The sequence below is a fragment of the Xenopus laevis genome, chromosome 3L (assembly GCF_017654675.1).
Source record: "Xenopus laevis strain J_2021 chromosome 3L, Xenopus_laevis_v10.1, whole genome shotgun sequence".
Taxonomy (NCBI): domain Eukaryota; kingdom Metazoa; phylum Chordata; class Amphibia; order Anura; family Pipidae; genus Xenopus; species Xenopus laevis.
The window spans coordinates 138,593,481-138,615,124 of NC_054375.1; the positions used below are offsets into that span (position 1 = coordinate 138,593,481).

Below are 21,644 nucleotides of genomic sequence, written 5' to 3' on the forward strand. Positions count from 1 at the left end.
CTACCTGTGGATTGTACCCTCACCTTCAATTACAGCCAGATGGAGAAAGAAAAATAGAGGCACTGGAGATCTTAGCTCCCATGATGGCATTTAGTGAATACCAGGGCTTGATTACACCAACAATTTTGATTATGGTGGATGTTCAATATTTTATGTAAACCCACAGAGAGCCATAAATGGTTCAAAAACATCCCCAAATCATTTCATGCTTTGTATTCCATTAATTCCTTTCTATACAATTGGCCATAAAACATAATGCGACCCACAGAATAGAATAGGCAAAGGGCTGGGTGCATTTTCCTTCCATATACCCTAAGGGCTATGTCTTTTTTAGGCAATGTCTTGCCTAAATAGGGCATTGCGCCTTCAGCTGCTGCTTTTTGTGCTGCACAAATTGTTGTACCGGTATGGGACCTGTTATCCAGAATGCTCAGGACCTGGGGTTTTCCGAATAACGGATCTTTCCTTAATTTGGGTCTTCATACCTTAGGTCTACTAGAAAATCATATAAATATTAAAAAAACCCAATAGGCTGGTTTTGCTTCCAATAAGGATACATTATATCTTAGTTTGGATCAAGTAAAAGGTACTGCTTTATTATTACAGAGAAAAAGGAAATTATTTTTAAAAATCTGGATTTATTTGATAAAATGGAGTCTTTGGGGGACGGCCTTTCTGTAATTCTGAGCTGTCTGGATAACGGATCCCACTCCTGTATTTGTCCCTACATGTTTGGCGTCACACAGGACTCTTTTGAAACACGGAGTAACAAATACATGACTTGCGGTAAAGCTGTGTGTGATTGTGTGCTCCTTGTGCATATTTATTAATTCTGTATTAGTAGAGTAACTAGATGTTACTGGGCCCCACAGCCAATGGCGGAACTACCGGGGGAGCAGGGGGTGCGAGAGGACCAGGGCCCGCACGCCCTAAGGGCCCCCCTACAGCCCGCTCACCAGTGAAATCCGTTGTGTAGGGAGGGGCGGGGCCCGGCTGTGCGTCACACACCAGGGCCCGCCCCCCTCTAGTTACGGCACTGCCCACAGCAAATTCATTTTAGGGGCCCCAACATACCCAAATATATGTTGAAATTGTTCATTGCTTAGGGCCTCATGGGGCCCTCTATAACTTCCTCTGTAGTAACACCCCTGCTCTGTATGTGGGGCTGCCTGGGTTGGCTTCATCTAAATGCTGGATGGTTGGTAGACATGCAGGATGAGGGCTTTCTGGTCAAGAGCTATCAGTGCGCAGGACTTCTGGGCATGGAAGTCAGCATAAAAGTTTGGAATTAACATGTTAAAATTGGTTTATATAATCCCTCATATATCAGCCAAACCTAAGCCCTAATATGACACTGGGACAAACCCATTCAATAAACCTGCCTTAGCTTCATCCTCTGTACAGTGTCCAAATGTAACTGCCTTCAAAGGAATTGATCAGGGTAAACACTGAACTGTTCCTTTAAAAAAACGATGCACCTAAAATCAACTGAAGAGCATTTGAATAAACAACCTCATAAAAGCAGGCTAAACACATTGTGATCGTATTTGTTAAACTGCATTTTTTCTTGGATCTCAATTTGCATTGTGTTTGAGGAGGAGCAGCAGTGCTCTTGCTAATGGCAGTGGGTATTTAGCTGCTGCACATGCCTATTCCTGAATGCTGACAGGAGGGAAAAGTGGCATTGCTGTGCAAAGCATGGCAGATCTCTCTTCTGTCTATTAATAAATGCTGTGTACTTGAGGTGTCCTGCCTTCTCTCCTTCGCAGTTTTGTAGGGCAAAGGATTGCAGCAGAGCAAGTTGGGTATGAGTGCTCCACACGCCCTCCAAACTGGATTGGTCCGGAGGTGTAGCCCCTACCTGTGTGACACAAGGGAAAAAGGTGTGGCTGAAAAACTTTCCAAACCACCTGAAGTTCTCCGCTGGCTACAATTCTCACCGGTATACAACTTCTCAGCATCTCCTGTATCCAGGACACCAGCAGAGGATACATATCTAGTTCTGCACTCTGGGTTTGCCCATCGTCTGTCCTGTCTGTTTGTTCTTATAAGTAAGTCCAACGCTCAAGACTGACATTACTACATGTTTGGGTGTGTGTTTGTTTTGTACTTTATATAGCTAATCGTATTTTGGGTATGTGCATTTAAAGAACTTCACACGGGGCTATTATTTGAATGCATTTAGAAGGCTTTATGTTACACTGTTTGGATAAATAGTACACAGCAAGCCCACGGCCACATTCATGTTGCACTGAAATTAATGCTGTGTTTAGTGTAGTTTGTGTACCAGAAAGCATTAATAAAGTCCCCTCCATCTGCATTTATGTTACAGGGCCATCGTGCTGTGAGCTGTCCATACTGACTGCAGGAAGATGGAGGAAGAGGTGAGAGTCCTGGAGTTAACTGACTTCAACTATGAAGAGTAAGTACAACATGAAACTGGATGCCCATACACATTTTCCAAAATAATCAAATACACTGGTAAGGTAATTAATACATTTGCTGTGTAGGGAAGTGCAATTAAATACAGATACGTTTATAAAGAGATTTAGGTATTCAAGTATATATGATTACAGGCTTCAGAATAAGCTAAAGAGGGAATGGCAAAAATATTGGGTATTGTCCACATTCTGCTAATCATCAGACACTCAACCAGAGCACCAGGCAAGTGAGCAGACATACTAAACATTGTGCACATTCTGTTGCTCATTATGAGAGTAAGCAGACATGCTGGGTATTGCGTGCATTCTGTAACTCACCAGACACCCAAACAGAGCACCATGAGAGTGGCCTGACAATTGACATGCTGTGTATTGGGCACATTCTGTTACTCACCAGCAGGTCTGGATTGAGAATTAAAATAGGCCCTGGCATTTCAGGTACACAAAGGCTTAATCAGCCCACACAGAGGCCCAAACAGCCCCTACCAGCCCACTATGGCACCTTATAGCAGCCGCTCTGGCATTTGCCAGAACCCACAGATTGCCAGTCCAGGCCTGCTCACCAGACACTTAACCAGAGCACCATGAGAGTAAGCAGACATGCTGGGTATTGGGCACATTCTATTACTCACCAGACACCCAACCAGAGCACCATGAGAGTGGCCTGACATGCTGGGTATTGGGCACATTCTGTTACTCACCAGACACCCAACTGGAGCACCATGAGAGTGGCCTGACATGCTGGGTATTGTGCACATTCTGTTACTCACCAGACACTTAACCAGAGCACCATGAGAGTGGCCTGACATGCTGGGTATTGGGCACATTCTGTTACTCACCAGACACCCAACCAGAGCACCATGAGAGTGGCCTGACATGCTGGGTATTGGGCACATTCTATTACTCACCAGACACCCAACTGGAGCACCATGAGAGTGGGCAGACATGCTGGGTATTGGGCACATTCTGTTACTCACCAGACACCCAACCAGAACACTAGACGAGTGGGCAGACGTGCTGTTACTCACCTGATGCTTGGCCACAGCACCAAGAATGGTGGACAGATGTGCTAAGTAGAAGTCAGTACAGGAATGCATTCTCAAGTCTTAGTGATGAGAGTGGAGTAGCCAGGAAATATGTTATATTATTTTTTTCTTAAGCTGTCACTAACTGACAGATATACACAATTATACAAAAACAACACATCTCATTAATAGCTAATTGTTCTTTAAAGAACGGCATGTGTGGGTGCATTGTCTCTAGTAATTGGTTGACTTGCAGGTATAGTTGGCCAATGAGTGATTCATACTGTTTACTCTTTGTGCATCCGCTGCAGCTCCGTTCATATATAATGAATGGGAGAATCTACTGAGTAAGGTATAGAAATGTTTACGATAATAATTATAATAATAGACAGAGAGAGAAAGAGGATGAAGTACCAAGGACAAAAGGGGACACCGGGGGAAATGGATGGAGTGTGAAAGAGAAATTATAAGAAGACTTGATGTATAAATGGGTTATTGGAGAACTTCTGTTGTGTATTTACAACATTCTTTTTTTCCATTCTTCCATTTTATAGTCCAGTTTAGAGAAATAAAGGGGGACAGAAACAGATTAAGGGGCAGATTTACATAGGGTCGAATATCGAGGGTTAATTAACGAATATCGAAGTCGAAGGATTTACCGCAAATAGTTTGATCGAACGATTAAATCCTTCGAATCGTTCAATTCAAAGGATTTTAATCCATCGATCGAATGATTTTTCTTCGACCAACAAAAGGTTGCAAAGCCTATGGGGACCTTCCCCATAGGCTAACATTGAGGTTCGGTAGGTTTTAGATGGTGAAGTAGGGGGTCGAAGTTTTTTTTAAAGAGATAGTACTTCGACTATCAAATGGTCAAATAGTCGAACGATTTTTAGTTCGAATCGTTTGTGTCGAAGTCGTAGTCGAAGGTCGAAGTAGCCAATTCGATGGTCGAAGTAGCCAAAAAAAAACATTCAAAATTCGAAGTTTTTTTTATTCTATTCCTTCACTCGTAAGTAAATGGGCCCCATAGTAAATTTCACCACTCTCTGTTCACTTATATTAAATTTTTTGGGACATATTTCTCAATGGGTAAAAGTGAGAGTTCACGCTTCGATGAATATGACCCTACAAACCCTATACAATTGAATCTGTGAAATTTCCTTTTGTCCAACTGTGGTGAGCTCCCGACCCATTGTGCTTTTTTTTTTTTTTTAGGGTCAGGGGACATGCTCAGATTCGGGGAGATTAATCACCCGGCGACCAATCTCTTCTTCTTCGGGCGACTAATCGACAAATCTCTTCTTCTTCGGGGCAACTAATCTCCCCGAACTGCCTCCCGCCTATTAGAATGTAAATCGCCAGCAGGATGGCATTTGGAGTGCTTTGTTTTCCGAAGTCGAGGAAACTTCGGGCGACTACAGAAAACAAAGTGCTCTGAGTGCCATCCCCGAAGAAGAGGAGATGTGTCGCCTGGTGACTAAACTCCCCGAATATGAGAGTATGTCCTGACAGAATTTCAGTACTATCTCTACTACTGCATTTTAGACGCTACTCGTTTTGTTGTTATAAGCTATCTGATTGGCTCAGGTGAGCAGAAGGTGTCATATGATCATTTACACTAAGAATAATAGCTTGAGGTAAGCAGGGTTTGGACCATAACTATTGTCTCAGCAGACTTGTTGTGATTGGATGTTCAATAAAGCTTGGTCTTCCAATGTGAGTTGGGTACATATGTCCCCTAAAATGAACTAGGGGATTTTTTATTTAAGGGTTGAATTCTCCTTAAAGGGAATACATTGATAACGGTAATGATTTAATATCATTTTAAATGTAGTAAACTTACAGATCTAAACTGTGCTTTTCTTAAATTTGTTGTCCCATTATTATTTAGCTTTTTACCAATCAGACTTTTAGGGGGTTATTTATCAAAGGTCGGGTTATGTTTTCCATGAGAAATTCATATTTTCAAGGGTATTTTTTGGTCAAAAAATTTTCTGGGTAAAAATATTTTTTCTAAGATTTATTATTCCCCAAACCTGGAAATAGCTTGAATCTGAAATGACACCATCGAAAATCTGTTGAGGTCATGTAGTCAGTGGCAGAGGTCCCTTGAACCATTTGAAAATGTTAATAGTCTTCATGATGTTAGAGTTTTTTTGGTGGGTTTCACTCGAAAACTCTATAAATTCTAGCGCTTCAGGGGTTTTTTTTACCGTTTTTTTGGTGGGTTTCGCTGAGTGATCAGGGCCGGATTTACATAGTGGGCGCCCCTAGGCCCACTGCCGATCGTTGCCCCTGTCCCCTCCTCTTTATTCGTGCAATTTTTCATAAACTGGAATGGAGCAATGGGGATTGGCGTATGGGAAATTAAAAAAAATTATTGTATCCCCAGTGTTTTTGGACCAATGTGGGTGTGGTTTGGCAGCATGCCGCCCCCCTAAAATCCTGCCACCCTAGGCCTGGGCCTAGGTGGCCTTTCCACAAATACGGGCCTGTGAGTGATTCAAGGTTTTTTTTGCTGAAAACTCAATCAGTTCAAGTATTTGAGATTTTCACCCCAACTGCGCTGATTTGAGTTTTTAACATTCAAGTTTTTTTCTTAAATTAGAAACCATTACAAGTTGATTGGGAGTTCAATTGAGATCTAGAAAAGCTCACAAAGCTCTAAAATTCGACCTCTGATAAATAACCCCCTTAAAAATGTGTGTTAGAAATCTGTCCTCCTCTTAGTAACCCTGTCAAACTGATGACTGGAAGATGACCTTGTGCGTAGATGAAGAGCAAGTAGAACAGGTTGTATCTGTTACTGTTATGTCACTCTGCTGCTTCTCGGTATGGCACAATTTAGCTCTGGGCACAAACCTTCATAGGGTCTCAGCTCCATGCACTTTGGTCTTTGCTCTTGTGCTGCACAGTTCACTAGTCCTGAGGCTAGTATTAGTTTCTGATGATACAGGTATGGGAACATTATCCAGAATGCTTGGGACCTGGAGTTTCCTCAATATTTTACCTTTCAGTTATCAGGAACACAATGCTTTAAAGGAGAACTAAACCCTAAAAATTAATATGGTTAAAAATGGCATATTTTATATACTGAACTTATTGCACCAGCCTAAAGTTTCAGCTTGTCAATAGCAGCAATGATCCAGGACTTCAAACTTGTCACAGGGGGTCACCATCTTGGAAAGTGTCTGTGACACTCACATGCTCAGTGGGCTCTGAGCAGCTGTTGAGAAGCTAAGCTTAGGGCTCGTCACTAATTATCCAGCAGAAAATGAGGTTGGTCTGTAATATAAGCTGATGCTACAGGGCTGATTATTAAATTCTGATGCTAATTGCACTGGTTTCTGTGCTGCCATGTAGTAATTATCTGTAGTAATTACTAATCAGCCTTGTATTGCGACATTTCTATTCTAGGGGGCAGATTTATCAAGGGTCGAATTTCGAAGTTAAAAATACTTAGAAATTCCAGACCATTAAATTGAAATACTTCGACTTCGAATATTGAAGTCGAAGTTTTTTTCAGCGAATTTGGGTATCCTGCGGTCGAAGTAAAATCGTTTGATCGAACGATTCGAAGGATTTCAGCGATCCATCGAATGATTTTACTTCGACTTCCAAAAACTTAGAAAAATGCTCTAGAAGGTCCCCATAGACTAACATAGCACTTCGGCAGGTTTAATTTGGCCGTTTTTTTTTTAAAGAGACTTTCGATTATTGAATGGCCGAATATTCAAATTATTTTACTTCGAATCGTATTCGAAGTCGAAGACGTAGTATCCTATTCGATGGTCGAAGTATCCAAAAAATTACTTCGAATTTCAAATTTTTTTACTTCGAAAATTCCCTCTAATTCACTTCGACCCTTAATAAATCTGCCCCTATGTGTACTGTATACTGTGAGTAGGTCCCTTAGCTCAGTAAGTGACAGCAGCACAGAGCATGTGCAGTGAATCAGCAGAAAAGAAGATGGGGAGCTACTGGGGCATCTTTGGAGACACAGATCTTTACTGCTAAAGGGCTGTGGTTGCCTTAGGCTGGTACAGAAGCCCATTACATAATGTACAACATTTATATCCTACTTTTTAAGTTAAGCTTTAGTTTTAGTTCAGTTTAGTTTATTTAGTTAGCTTTAAGATAAAATGTCAGCATTGTACATAGACATAGACCTCAGCTGAAGCAAACAGTATTGTAGCTCCCTGTATGTGTAAAGAATTCAGAGAAGTAATTTTCTGTGCACGCAGTACAATGTGCCTCATGCCGTCACCTTGAATGGAATGGAAATTATAGTTTTGGTGAGTAAAATAATTTAAGATTTGTCTGTAGAGGAAACTCTCCAGTGTTTTAAATGTTAATTAATTCTCTCCTCTTTAAATTCAATTTGGAAAATCATGTTAACATGGCACATTACAGAAATATTGTTCTACGAAAAAAAAAGCAACAAAAACACTGCAGAAAAAAGAACTCCAAGAAAACGCCCGTTGTTCCGTTGCATTTTACATGAAACATACTGACTTCAATGTATTTTGGCGCAGATAAAAAAGCTTCAAAAATGCACATTGACTGCAACGCATTGTGTAGATTAAAATAAATTCTGCGAAAACCACATTGACTTCAATGCGTTTCACAAATTTTGCGCTCCTTTATCAAAGATTAACTAGGTGGGACTATTGTATCTCCTTGCTTGGGTCACCACATTCCATAGTAATTCAAAATGTACACATGCCCTCTTTATGCCTAATATCAGAAAAAGAGACACAAGTGACAGTAAAACTTGCAGAGAAATTTACTGTCACGGGAAAACATGTTTTTAATAATAAATAAAAATGCTGCTCCAGTAGAATTCTGCCCTGAAGTCAATTTTTTAAAAGAGCAAACAGAATTTTTCATATTTAATTTCGAAATTTGGCATGGGGCTAGGCATATTGTCAGTTTCCTAGGTGCCCTTGGGTCATGTGACTTGTGCTCAGCCACTCTTTACTGCTACACTGCAAGTTGGAGTGATATCACCCCCTCCCTTCCCTCCCCAGCAGCCCATCAGCAGCTTATCAACAGAACAATGGGTAGCGAACCAGATAGCAGCTACCTGACACCTCTGCTGAAGGATTTGTTTTCATTGCTTAAAGGGATACTGTCATGGGAAAAAAAAATTCTCAAAATGAATCAGTTAATAGTGCTGCTCCAGCAGAATTCTGCACTAAAATCCATTTCTCAAAAGAGCAAACAGATTTTTTACATTCAATTTTGAAATCTGACATGGGGCTAGATATTTAGTCAATTTCCCAGCTGCCCCAGGTCATGTGACTTGTGCTCTGATAAACTTCAATCACTCTTTACTGCTGTACTGCAAGTTGGAATGATATCACCCCCTCCCTTTCCCCCACCAGCAGCCAAACAAAAGAACAATGGGAAGGTAACCAGATAGCAGCTCCCTAACACAGAACAGCTGCCTGGTAGATCTAAGAACAACACTCAATAGTAAAAACCCATGTCCCACTGAGACACATTCAGTTACATTGAGAAGGAAAAACAGCAGCCTGCCAGAAAGTATTTCTCTCCTAACATGCAGGCACAAGTCACATGACCAGGGGCAGCTGGGAAATTGACAAAATGTCTAGCCCCATGTCAGATTTCAAAATTGAATATAAAAAAAATCTGAGTAACATTATTAACTGATGCGTTTTCTGATGACAGGATCCCTTTAACCACCTAGTGGTAGCCATGAAAATGGAACCATAACAATAAAACCCTGCTTTTTTCCCTGCTAGGGAGAACGACCTAGGTTGTATTAAAATACAAAGGGAAGGGGAGAAACAATAGCTGTCTTAACGCCGTTCTATTCTGAAGTGGTGGCTCCTTCTCAAAGCTCAGAATCAGGCACAATGCACAATGAGATATTACAATTAAAATAATACATTTGTTGGTTCAAGAATCAAATTTTAAATATGTAGAGTGAATTATATGCAGTGTAAACAGTGTAATTTAGAAATAAAAAGTAAACCATAAAAATCATGACAGAATCCCTGTAATCACTATATTTTGGTTAAGGTTAGGGCTGCCACCAAAAAGTGTTTGATCCATCCTAACCTGGTCCTCAAATTATTATGATCTCAAATTATTATTAGATTATGATTATCTGTAAAAAACATAAACAATTCTGTCTACATACTATCTGTAGAAATAAAATACAATAAAATGTCCATATTCCGAATCTTCAAAGAGCCACAACCAAATAAGCATACTTTAGATTGCAAAGTCAAAAATGCCACCAACAGTAAGTTTAACCCAGAAAACCATTTTTTTTAAAAAATGGATAAATAAGTCTTTATATTACTATAATAATGGTTTACTATGTCAGCATTTTATGGATCTTCTGAAAATCAATTCAAAACTTCTATCTCACTGCACCTTATGTCCTACATAAATATGAATTCCAGGGGCAGATTGATGCCCCACAGACCAAATCATGTGACATGTATGGACCCTAAAATGAAAACAGCGCATATGAATTTTGTTGGCTGACATTTCATCTACAGCAAAGTCATCATACAGCAATTACTGTATATATGGGCGGTAAAAGCCCCAACAAGTAAGTTGACCTCAAAATATATATTTTAAAAAAGTACACGTTCTGTCAAATTCAAAAAGAGAACATTTTCTAATCCAAGCTACGAAACTGCACCGTAAGAATTTTTTAAGGGAATTTCTGAAAATCTGCTTTCACTTTATAGCATCTTTAGGTACAAAAGTAAAACATAAATCCCCTGAGGCTGTTGAATGCAATATGAATAGGATTATCAAGATACATGACATGTCGAGATCAAGATAAAAATAATGTTTCCAATATAATTTTTCATGGCTGGCACTTCACCTACATCAAGATAGTCCCATTGTCTGCAATTAAGGGTTGCGCCGAATCCAGGATTCGGTTGGGGATTCGGAAAAGATTCGGACTTTTTCAGCAGGATTTGTATTCGGCCGAATCCTTGTGCCTGGCCGAACCGAATCCTAATTTGCATATGCAAATTGTGGGGAGGGCGTGATTTCAGGTGACTTTTTGTTACAAAACAAGGAAGTAAGCCAATTTTTTTCCACTTTTTCCTTCCCCGCCCCTAATTTGCATATGAAAATTAGGATTCGGATTCGGTTCGGGATTCGGCCGAATCTTCCAAGATGGATTCGGGGATTCGGCCGAATCCAAAATAGTGGATTCGGTGCATCCCTACTGCAATTTATATTTTGTTAGAGCCCCTAACAGTATAATAACCCCAGAAAAACATATATTTTCCATGTACACAGTCTTAGAAATCCTAAATGTGTAGATTGTTAGTAAACCAAAGTTGGTGGTATTTATAATATGTCTAATAATAATAAATTATTTTAAAACTTGCATTTTGCAGCATATTATCCTCCACATGTCCTTTGGTACGAAGATAAAAATATGAATTGCAGGGGTCTTCTGAACAGATTGATACCCTGTATGCATAGGTTTATAAAACCTCACAATTAAAATATTCTGAAGTGTCCCTGATAGGAATCCCATTTACTTTGAATGAGGAGCTACAAACTCCACAGCACTGAGGGAAATCTCATAGTGATCTGCCTCCGAAAATTGTACTTTGCACATTGCACTGTTGTATTAAATGAGGCAAATAAAAAACTCTTTATACATAATTTCTCATTTCCAAACCACAAGAAGCTTAAATCTTTAGGTAGTAGAATAAGCTTACCCCTCTCTACGGTGGGTCCGGGTACTCATGCCCCAGACCTTCAGCAAAGGGGGGTAAGTCACAAAAATTTGATTGTAGGCAGGCATCAATAGTCCGGAACACCATATAGTAGAATCCAGGAGTAAAACGTTTAAATCATACAAAAAGTTTTATTTTACATTATGCATAAACATAAAAAAGGCTTTTTTTTTATTTTTATACATAATGTAAAATAAAACTTTTTGTACTATTAAAACGTTGGGCTCCTGGATTCTACTTTATGGTGTTCTGGACTGGTGCCTCCCTACAATCAAATTTTTGGTACATGATTTCTCAACATTGTTTTCATATTTAAATCTTGATGAGAGTTTAGCCTTCACATCCTCTTCAGTTCCCCTCCATCCTAAAGCCATGCTTCCTTCTTCACCCCAACCGTCCTCTCCTGCTACTGACCATCCTCATGTCCTCATCCTCTTACCATCCTTTGTGCTTTTATTTTCACCCCTCTCAGACTCTACCCATTTGCTGCCTCCCTTGCACCTTCCTTCGGTTCTCTCCTTTACCTTCCTATCCCTTCCTTGTCCTCAACATCTCCAATTTGTCTTTCAGTTTTTCCAATTTTTCTCTCTGGCTCCTCTTGGGTTCTTGCTGTGTTTTTCCATTCCTACCTCTGCTCTTTCTCATTTGCTCTCTCTTCCAATCCTCTCTCCCCCCTCCACAGTCCCTGTGTTTGTTTCACACTGGCTCAGACTGGGAGAGTCTGGAACAGGCAGGATAGGGGTGTGGGGAATTATTTGTGCTCACCGGAGGAGCCGCAGGATACAGGCAGCAAAGGGGATCATTACACCGTCTGATATTTCTAAAGGGCAGGTCAGCTCAGGTGTGTGTGCCAAATATAGCAAGTGTTTGGAGTGGGCTACCAAGTGCCCTTTATAGGGCTACGTCAGGGTGTAGTAGCAGTGTCCAGAGCAGGTGACTTGCAAACTGACTGTGAGTAAAGAAAATGCCTATTGCAGAGAGAAGACAAGGCAGTGGCCAGACAGAATTAGCACCCTTGCAGTAAGGATCAGGCTCTGGTCACTCAGGGTCATTCAGGGATTCTGACCATCTTGCTATTTTCCGAACAGCTTGTTAGATTATCGACTTATGTTTTTTTTTTTTGTAGGCAGTTTAATATAAAGCAACAGTAAAATTGTAGCCTTGCTCGTTATAGAAACAAAATCTGATGCAGACAACAGTAAATGATGTGTTTATTAAAGGGGAAGTTGGTCTTTATTGTTAGTGTTCTGCTGATGGAAATAATGTATACTAGATTGAGGTTGGTCTTAATTTTATTTGTGTTTTTTTATTAATTCTGGTTGCTGGGGTTTGGCCACCCCCCACTCTCCATTCTTGTCATGTACCCTGCCATTCCCGTGCCTTGCCAACTTAGCAGGGAGTATACAACATGGGCAATGTATTAATGGTTCTGCAGGGGTGCTACATATGGCAAGGAACAGCTCATGCTGGATGCTGTAGTTCAACAAGACCCAGAGGGCTGCAATGTACTTACCTTTTAGTGTTATTATCAACTTGACCTCATCACCACTTTCCATACCCACCCCGCAAATACACACACACAGATTGCAAGTTCCTCGCTTAAGTATCCCATGCATGAGGCACTTATTAAGGTGGCAGCGTTCAACACCAGTATCCAAAATGATTGATTGCCATGTTTTTAGCACTAGTGGCATGTTCAGAATGTTTGTTATTTTTGGCAGGCGAGAATCTGACAGCTAGAAATTGTTATGGCCCTCAAGCAAAATTCACAGGGGCCCTGACCAGTCCTCACAACTGGAAGAAATCACCGGGCCAGTCACTTCTAACTGACTAGTACATATACTAATGAATGATAACTATAGGCGGTTTCATAAGCCGCTGTCCCCAGTCAGGACTGGTTTTAGAAAAGAACAGAGAGGGAATCTACCCTGGGGCGACATGTTTGACGACAAAATTTCTTTGTTGAAAGTACAAATTAATTGAGGTTAAGAGACAAAACCAGCGACTTTAGTGCCCATAGTAATAATCTTATATAACTAATAAATACATACATGCAATTGGCCTTTTCAAGGTACAATCTGGACTTTAAACATACCCACTAATTTCATAAATACTAAAACAACCTCATGAAATCTTCTGAACTGAACAGCTCATATCACATATACACCCGGACTATTCATTCTCAGCACATTAGGCCAAGGATCCCCCTATCCCCTGGGGCATCTCTCATCCCCCTCAAAAATGACACAGAGACTTAATTGGTGCAAAATATGTGTGGAAGTCACTTTCTTTATTTATTACTTTTTGCTAAAAAGGACTAGGTACCCCCTGACCCCCAGCTGCGGCTCCTATCACCAACCTGGGCATTGTGCCCACACCGTAATAGACAACCACAGGGAGCAGGGATCATGGGGCCAAGCGCCCTCTGTGACCAATCAGTCGCCCATCCTCCTGCTCCCAACCGTGTGCATAACTGGCGCTAACCCCAGCCCCTTGCATGACTCAGACAAGACCGTGCAGTCAAAGTCTGCTCCACACTAGTGACTCTCCAAAGGGTAGGCCTGCACTGTAACCGTCTTTTCTCCTGGAGCCGCACTGCCGCTGACCCCCACACATTTGTAGCCGCAGCTGATTTCAGGGAGTACCTTTGACTTCACATATAATAATGCCCCAGAGGAAGGCGAAAAAACCCTTCGGTGTGTTTTTCCAATTAGCACCGCAGGGGAAAATTCCTTCCTGACCCCATCTAGGCGATCGGTCCGAAGACCCTGGAGCACCTTCTTAGCCTCCATCCACCTACAGGGTGGGAGGGTGGGAAACAAAAACAAAAATTAGTCTGCTGCTCCTGGCTTGGTTTCCTCCTTAAGCATCTGTCCCTTCTCTGCACCAGCCCCCTTTACCTCCCCCAGCCCGCCCCCTTTTTTCCCGCCACCAGGTATCTCTCCCTTTGTTCCCTTTGTATGTGTCCAGGGGGAGGGAAGGGGGTCTGGGGTGGCAGACAGCCCCAGCTACGTGACAAACTACCTAAAGCCCTGGGGGAAGGGGTCCCTTGCCTAAGTCCCACTCTCCCCTATACAGGTTTCGTTCCCTCTAGGCCAAGGATCCCCCTATCCCCTGGGGCATCTCTCATCCCCCTCAAAAATGACACAGAGACTTAATTGGTGCAAAATATGTGTGGAAGTCACTTTCTTTATTTATTACTTTTTGCTAAAAAGGACTAGGTACCCCCTGACCCCCAGCTGCGGCTCCTATCACCAACCTGGGCATTGTGCCCACACCGTAATAGACAACCACAGGGAGCAGGGATCATGGGGCCAAGCGCCCTCTGTGACCAATCAGTCGCCCATCCTCCTGCTCCCAACCGTGTGCATAACTGGCGCTAACCCCAGCCCCTTGCATGACTCAGACAAGACCGTGCAGTCAAAGTCTGCTCCACACTAGTGACTCTCCAAAGGGTAGGCCTGCACTGTAACCGTCTTTTCTCCTGGAGCCACACTGCCGCCACCCAATGGAAAAGGGGGGAGGGGTACCATTTGTCCTTTTCCATGGCCCACCTATACCTCCTGTGACTTCCACCACTCCTGAATAAATGACCCGATGTTCCCTAAAAACAGATCCAAACCCTCCCTTGACAGATGAACTCCATCTTCCCTAAAAAACTGGTGTTGCTTACTTCTTATGTTGTCGTGCCTTATGATACCTTTCCCAAAGGAACACATGAATTTATGCATGGCCCGGTTCACTTTCTTTCTAGCTTTCTCCACGCCTTTGGGTGAAATTGCCCCCCTCCAATTGCTCCTCTGTATAATGTCTGACCAAGCTAACCCCCCGACCTTCCTGTTTTCCAGCATCTCCGCCAAGTCGGCCCTCATGTTCTCTATGAGTGCTGGAGTCTTTTTTGACGTGAGATCGTTTCCCCCTGTAATTATAACTAAATGCACGAAATTAACTCGATGGAGCGCGTTATAGAACCTACCATTTAGTTGCTCCCATCTCATACCTCTCCAACCCTGCCATGCCAACTTCATGTGTTCCTTTGGTAACCCCAGCTGTTGCCCTGCTGCATGCTTTATGGCCCAAAAAATAAATGAGTGCCCTATGACCAATATGTTGACAGCAGATCCACACCTTGCTGCGAAGTAAATACATATGCAGGGTTAGCTTCCTTTTCTCATTTTTTCCACGGGCCGTATATACTTCCTATATGCCTCTGATTTCCATCTCCCCATCTTTTTTATCTTCTCTATACACTCTCCCCTCATTGCTGCCTCTGTTGCTGCACCTATTCTGAAAGAATATGAACTAAATTTCTTTGGGTCCCAACCATTGACTATTACTGCCTTCTTCAGCACCTGGCTAAACTGGAAAGCAGAAAGGGGGGATGAGTCTTTGTGCAGTAGTAGCAGCTGCCCACCCCCGGGTCGGACTGTCCTATAATTCACCAGTGCCTTGACCGTACATGTTATTTTACCTGTGGCCTCTATACCTATCCACCTCCCTTTCCCTTCCTGATCAGTCTTAGATCTACTAACATAGTCCAATGCTTTCCCCTCTTGTATAACTACGTGCTTGTCCATTAAACCTTTCCCTGCTGCCTTTTTTGATGGGGGGACCAATTCACTTAACCGCAACGCCCCCCCAAATGCTAATGTGAATGCCGCCCTGAACAGCATATATTCAAATTGATCAAAACAGACCTTTTTTAATGCCCTTATGACCAGAGTCAGCCTGCTTTCCACTATTGGTTCTCTCTCATCTACTCTAGGGCCCTCCGCTCTTGCCCATCCTTTTATAACTTTACTAATTACTGGGCTGCGTACTATCTCAGGTCTACCTTCTGCCACTGAAAAATGGGAAATCGCCGCTAGCGTGGCGCTGGCGCCTGCTTTTGATTTTCCCTCCCTATACATTAACGCCAGAAATGACAACAAATCCTTAGTGCTGCCCTCCCTCTTACTGCTTTCGCAGAATAGTTGCCATCTTTTCCATGCCTTTTTGTATGCGGCAAGAGTTCTCTCGGATACAGATTTCCCGTACAGCTCTTCTAAGAGAGGTTCACCAACTGCCATAAATTATCAGGGCAATTATGAGGTGTTTTTGCTGCGTTGGGTGCCAATTTAAAGAAAAGATCCCATTTTTCCCTTGACAATGCGTCTGCCAATGTGTTTTCTACACCTGGGATGTGCTGCGCTCTAAATGAGATGTTAAATCTCATGCAAATTAAAACTAACTGTCTCAATAGATTGATTACTGGATTACTGGGGCTGAATCCGATGATAAATTATTAACTGCACACACCACCCCCATATTGTCTGATATGAACCGAATTGCTTTATCCCTAAAATCCCCTGCCCATAGCTCCAGTGCTACTACTATTGGGAATAACTCTAGCAAAGTCAAATTCTTAGTTAAACCCAACTCCCGCCATGCTTGCGGCCACCTGCCAGCACACCACTTTCCTGCAAAGTAAGCTCCATAACCAATGCTACCCGACGCATCTGTTAACAATTCCAATTCTCTGTTATTCTTTGTCTCAGATAACCATAACCTTATTCCGTTAAATTCTGTCAAAAAACTATCCCAAACACCCAAATCTGCTCTTAACTCCTTAGTTATCCTTATTTTGTGAAATGGTTTTTTAACCCCTGTCGTAGCCTTTTCCAACCTTCTCTTAAATATCCGACCCATTGGAATTATTCTACATGCAAAGTTCAGCAGCCCCAAAGTCTGTTGCATTTCTCTCAACGTTACTTTTTTAGTCCCCATTAAATTATGTATTGCCTGCTTGCTTTTTTCTACTTTATCCCTTGGCAACCTGCACCTCCTGGCTTTTGTATCTATCTCAATTCCCAAAAAGGTCAACTTTGTAGTTGGCTGCACTGTCTTTTCCTCCGCGACTGGGACACCTAACTCTTTTAGCATCTGTAAAAATATTATCAAGGTTTCCTGGCACTTCCCTGTTTGTTTGGGCCCTATGATTAAAAATCATCTAGGTAGTGGGCTATGGCCGCATTCCCCGACCTTTGGCATATAAGCCAATGCAAAAATGTGCTAAACATCTCAAAATATGAACATGAAATTGCACATCCCATAGGTAAGCATAAATCCACAAAAAATGCTCCCTGAAAATAACACCCGGTCAACTTAAAACTCTCTGGGTGTAAAGGTAAAAGCCTAAATGCAGACTCTATGTCCACCTTTGCTAACAATGCCCTGTCCCCTTGTCCCTTTACGATTTCTAAAGCTTCGTCGAAAGACTGGTACTGCACCTTGCACTGTTCTTTATCTAGTGCATCATTCACTGACGCCCCTACTGGATATGAAAGGTGCTGTATCATCCTGAATTTACCCTGCTCTTTTTTGGGCACTACGCCCAGTGTAGATACCACCAGGCCCTCTATGGGGAGGACTTCAAATGGCCCTGCCATCCTACCTGTTTTTACTTCTTTTTCAATTTTTTGTTTTAAAACATCCTCATGCTGGCCAGCTGATTTTAAATTTTTATAGATTTTACTAGGGGGGGGGTGTTTGCGATACTGGAATCTTAAAACCATCCAAAAAACCCTTTGCTAAAAATACTGCTGCCTCTTTATCTGGGTAACCAACTAATGACTCAATTAACTTGCCCATCTGCACTGGCGTTGCCGCTCTTTTGTTGAGCGCCTCGAAAGGGCTGCCTGTTTGCTTGGGTCTCCCTTTTCCTGTTACATTCACTTACAATATGAGAAGATCCACATGCAGAGCATGCATGCCTGAATTTGCATGCATACCCTCTATTACATCTCCTCTCGTTGTATGCGAAACACACGTTCCTTGGTTTGACCGTATAGCTCCCTTTGTTCACATTATTGCTTGTACTACTCTCTTTAGACACCAATCTTGTCCATAAATCTATGTCCTTCTGTCCAAAAGATAACATTTTACTATTTACAATCTTTTTCCTGAAAGCCTGGTCATAATCATACCATGAAGTACCCTTGTAAAACAGATATGTGTCAATTATTGTATCAATGTACTTTATGATATTCAAACTCTGCTCAGGCTTTTTAACTAGATATACGCTTGAAAAAACCAAAAAACCTTTCAAACAATCAAATATCGATTTTCGCCTTCTCTCTTTTTCCTCCTGTTTCACCCCTTCTTCCTTTTCTTGAACTGCTTCCCTAGTTAAACTGTAAATATCCACAAATTTACCCTCCTCTATAGACTTTCTCGCTTTCTTAGGTAAATGTGCTGCTGTCTCTGTAAGCGCGCATGCATATGTATCCCCAGCCCCAGCTAGGACCATTACCGGAGTGGTTTCTTTTGAATTTTTCTCTATACCCCCACTTTTCTCTTTGCCTTTCAGATACCTCTTAAGTATGGCTACCATTTTTCCCCCTTCTGACTCACTATCTGAATCCTCTGAATCAGAATCCAAATCAATTGGTATGTCATGTTGCACATTCAACTCACCCATAGGTGCCTCCTTTGTAGCGGTTGCCACGATTGGTCTCTGTGTGCTTGTATCCTCTTTCTGCTTTTCCTGCACCCTTGTATTTGTTGGATAGGCTTCTTTTTCCCTCCTTGTTGATGGGCCAGCCTCCTCCTCTTGTCTTTGTGTTCTTTCTTTCCTCCACTGCAACCAGCTCTCCTCTTCCTCCCTGTTTCTAAACTGGAGACTCGGCACCCGATAACCATCCCAATATGGAAACTCCTGTCCCACTGCCCATCCAGGTATCCTCTGGTTATACCATTGCCTAAGTGCAGGAAAAAACTCATAATTATTGTCATAACCTCCATACTCAGTATTACAACCATCCCCTCCCACATGGCATTAGAACCGTTTCCGTTCCACTGTTGGCAGCCTCTGTGCCCCCATCCCCTCTGGGGGTTCCGATGCTCAAAAACAGGTCTGTTGTTTCCCCTAAATCTGAAACTCCCCCCTCCCCTGGTCGCTGGGGCTTGGAAATGTTCAGCTCCCCGTGCATGGCCATGTTCTGATCCTCTGTGTCCCTCCTCCTCAGGGTTGGGGGCAGCTTCCCTCCCCCAATCCTCTTCCCCTGGAAGCTCCTCTTCGCTTGCTCTGCCACCCTGCAGGGAACAGGGGTCGTTGGTGCTGGATCTGCCCCTTAAACCTGGGCCTGAGGGTAACTGTGGGGCCCTATTGACTATGCCCATCTTGGCCCCCCCCCATCCCTTTGGTGGTGGCTGGTGCCTTATTGCTGGCGGAGTGTAATACATTGGTGGCCGTGGGGGACTCGTTGGTGGCATAGTGGGGGGCATTGGTGGCCGTGGGAAAAACATTGGTGGCAGTGGGGACCCCCTCCGAGCCCCCCACCCGCCTCCCCCTTGAACCTCCAAACCTCTTCCTTGGATGCTCCTTGTTGTGCTGCTCCTCGATCCTCTGTGCGCCTCCAAACTTCTTCCTTTTCCGCACCACCGGTTCAGCACTGTTCGTCGACCCAGAAGTGACGTCATCTTGATCCGGTTCTCGTTCTCGCGATGCTTCCTCCTCTTCGCCGACGACGCCGTCTCTTCTGCCGCATCCACCGCTCGCTGACCGACTCCTGACCTGCATGGAACAACTTACCCTCTTCTTGGGCCTAGCGATGTCCCCTGCCGAGCCTTCTGTCGCTCCGATTTTCACCCCTTGGGCCGCATTCACCTCCATCTCAGCGATTACCGGATCTCTTCCAGCAGATATCCTGATGAGTTCTTGCCGCACAGCTCTTAGAGATCTACCTGAAACAAAAACAAAAATTAGTCTGCTGCTCCTGGCTTGGTTTCCTCCTTAAGCATCTGTCCCTTCTCTGCACCAGCCCCCTTTACCTCCCCCAGCCCGCCCCCTTTTTTCCCGCCACCAGGTATCTCTCCCTTTGTTCCCTTTGTATGTGTCCAGGGGGAGGGAAGGGGGTCTGGGGTGGCAGACAGCCCCAGCTACGTGACAAACTACCTAAAGCCCTGGGGGAAGGGGTCCCTTGCCTAAGTCCCACTCTCCCCTATACAGGTTTCGTTCCCTCAAATACTAATATAAAAGGGGCATACAAACCCCCTCCTGCACCCCATTTGCTTTGACAGAGTAGTAAGAACAGGGCTACCTTTGCAGGGCCTCACCCCATGTTCACCCAACTTGTGCACTCAATTTACTAACCAATACTGATGGTGGCACCCCTGCCAGGGTTAAATTCTTGCTAAAACAGAACTTGTGGTCTTCCCACCAAAGCTGCCCTTCTCCTCTATCCATCAATACTATTGATGGCATGACCATTAACCCTATTAACTCAACACGCTATATGGGGTTTATCTTCAATCTGTCCTTTTCCTTCTCTTATCATATTTATATACTACCGAAACCTGGCACTATTTTCTCTGCAATATTGCCAAGATACACCCCTTTCATTCACAAGTAATGGGTAAAACACTAAACTATGCCCTTATCCTATCCTTTTGAGACTATTGCAATCTGCTACTCCCTTACTCCCCTCAATCAATTTATAACTCTTCTGCTCTCTCCTAAGTGGGAACCCAGCATCCATGCATACAGACACCCACACCAACCCCTCCATACACTCACATCAACAATATATATACCAATTGTATATTTTAGAATCACAATAGCCTATGATATTATGCTCGTACATCATGGCTGCCTGTTAAGCAAACGATAGCATACAAAATCCTTCTGCCCTTCATACAAAGTCCTTCACTTCTCTGCTCCTTACATTTCTTCAATTGTCTGCTTGTGTGTTCCTTGTCTGTCTCCTCTGCTCCTCTCAGAGCCACCGTCTATCCACACCATCCACTTCCCACTGCCGTCTTTTAGCTTAAACCTTTCTATCTCGCCACTTCTTACCTCTGCAATTCTATCCCTGAATTCCTCCGTAAGGAACACTCTTTCAATCTTAGCTTATGCCTTGTGGAGCACTAGAACATTAGTCCAATCTATTACTAGCACTTATTTGTCAGTGGCCAAACATTTTGCTTCTTTTGCTCTCCAATTTGTGCCTGTATGTTATCCACCCACTAAGACTGTAAGCTCTACAGGGCAGGGACCACCTTCCTACGGACTCTCTTACCACATTAATCGTTGTGTATTTATATTTATTGATTGTACCTATTATAATATTAGTCCTACCTGTGTGTGATTCGGGCGAAATCCGAATAAGTCATACGATTTGAAATTTTCATTTGATTTTGTCAAGACTTTTCCTGCACCGATCTTTTTTTTTTCTGAGCTGATTATATGATAAATGAGTTAAATTCGTGGATGGGAGTTAGGTTGACTTTGTTTTAATAAAAAAAATGAGATTAATTTGAGTTCTAGTAAATACCCCCTATAAGATTGTACAGTTAGACATACCCATACCCCTCAGATTGTTTCAGGAACATGAACAGTTGTGAACATTATTCCTGCTGGGCCTGCTTTTTCTTTTGTAACACCCCTA

The 21,644-nt window shown here is 42.8% G+C and overlaps 2 protein-coding genes across 8 annotated transcripts in view; one reads left to right on the forward strand and one right to left on the reverse strand.

The window, feature by feature from the left end:
- Positions 1 to 1,893: 1,893 nt before the first annotated feature.
- The window catches only part of rhobtb2.L (Rho related BTB domain containing 2 L homeolog), a 44,645-nt gene continuing 24,894 nt past the window's right edge, over positions 1,894 to 21,644 (forward strand). Inside the window, exons 1-2 of the mRNA XM_018253536.2 lie at positions 1,894 to 2,051; positions 2,333 to 2,422. Coding sequence (XP_018109025.1) covers positions 2,373 to 2,422 — 50 coding nt within the window. The 5' untranslated portion in view covers positions 1,894 to 2,051; positions 2,333 to 2,372. The remainder of the gene's footprint in view (positions 2,052 to 2,332; positions 2,423 to 21,644) is intronic.
- LOC121401588 lies at positions 13,476 to 20,229 on the reverse strand. 7 transcript variants are annotated; one of them, XM_041587028.1, is made up of 4 exons: positions 19,563 to 20,221; positions 18,673 to 18,956; positions 15,346 to 15,349; positions 13,476 to 14,013 (listed from the first exon to the last, which is right to left on the reverse strand). In XM_041587028.1, exons 1-4 carry the CDS (start codon positions 19,868 to 19,870, stop codon positions 13,755 to 13,757), a joined length of 855 nt encoding a protein of 284 aa, XP_041442962.1. In that variant the 5' UTR covers positions 19,871 to 20,221; the 3' UTR covers positions 13,476 to 13,754. The 7 variants fall into 7 exon arrangements, with proteins under 7 accessions (XP_041442962.1, XP_041442959.1, XP_041442964.1 ...); XM_041587025.1 differs by having other exon boundaries at positions 13,476 to 15,349; positions 19,563 to 20,228; XM_041587030.1 differs by lacking the exon at positions 15,346 to 15,349 and having other exon boundaries at positions 19,563 to 20,227.

Bases quoted from the DNA above. Each gene is read 5' to 3' on its own strand.
- LOC121401588 (XM_041587024.1), bottom strand. From the start codon at position 19,870: ATGGAGGTGAATGCGGCCCAAGGGGTGAAAATCGGAGCGACAGAAGGC. The intron at 18,957-19,562 runs GTTTGGAGGTTC...TCCTGCACTTAG, and splicing joins AAGGAGCATCCAAGGAAGAG to GCAATGGTATAACCAGAGGA.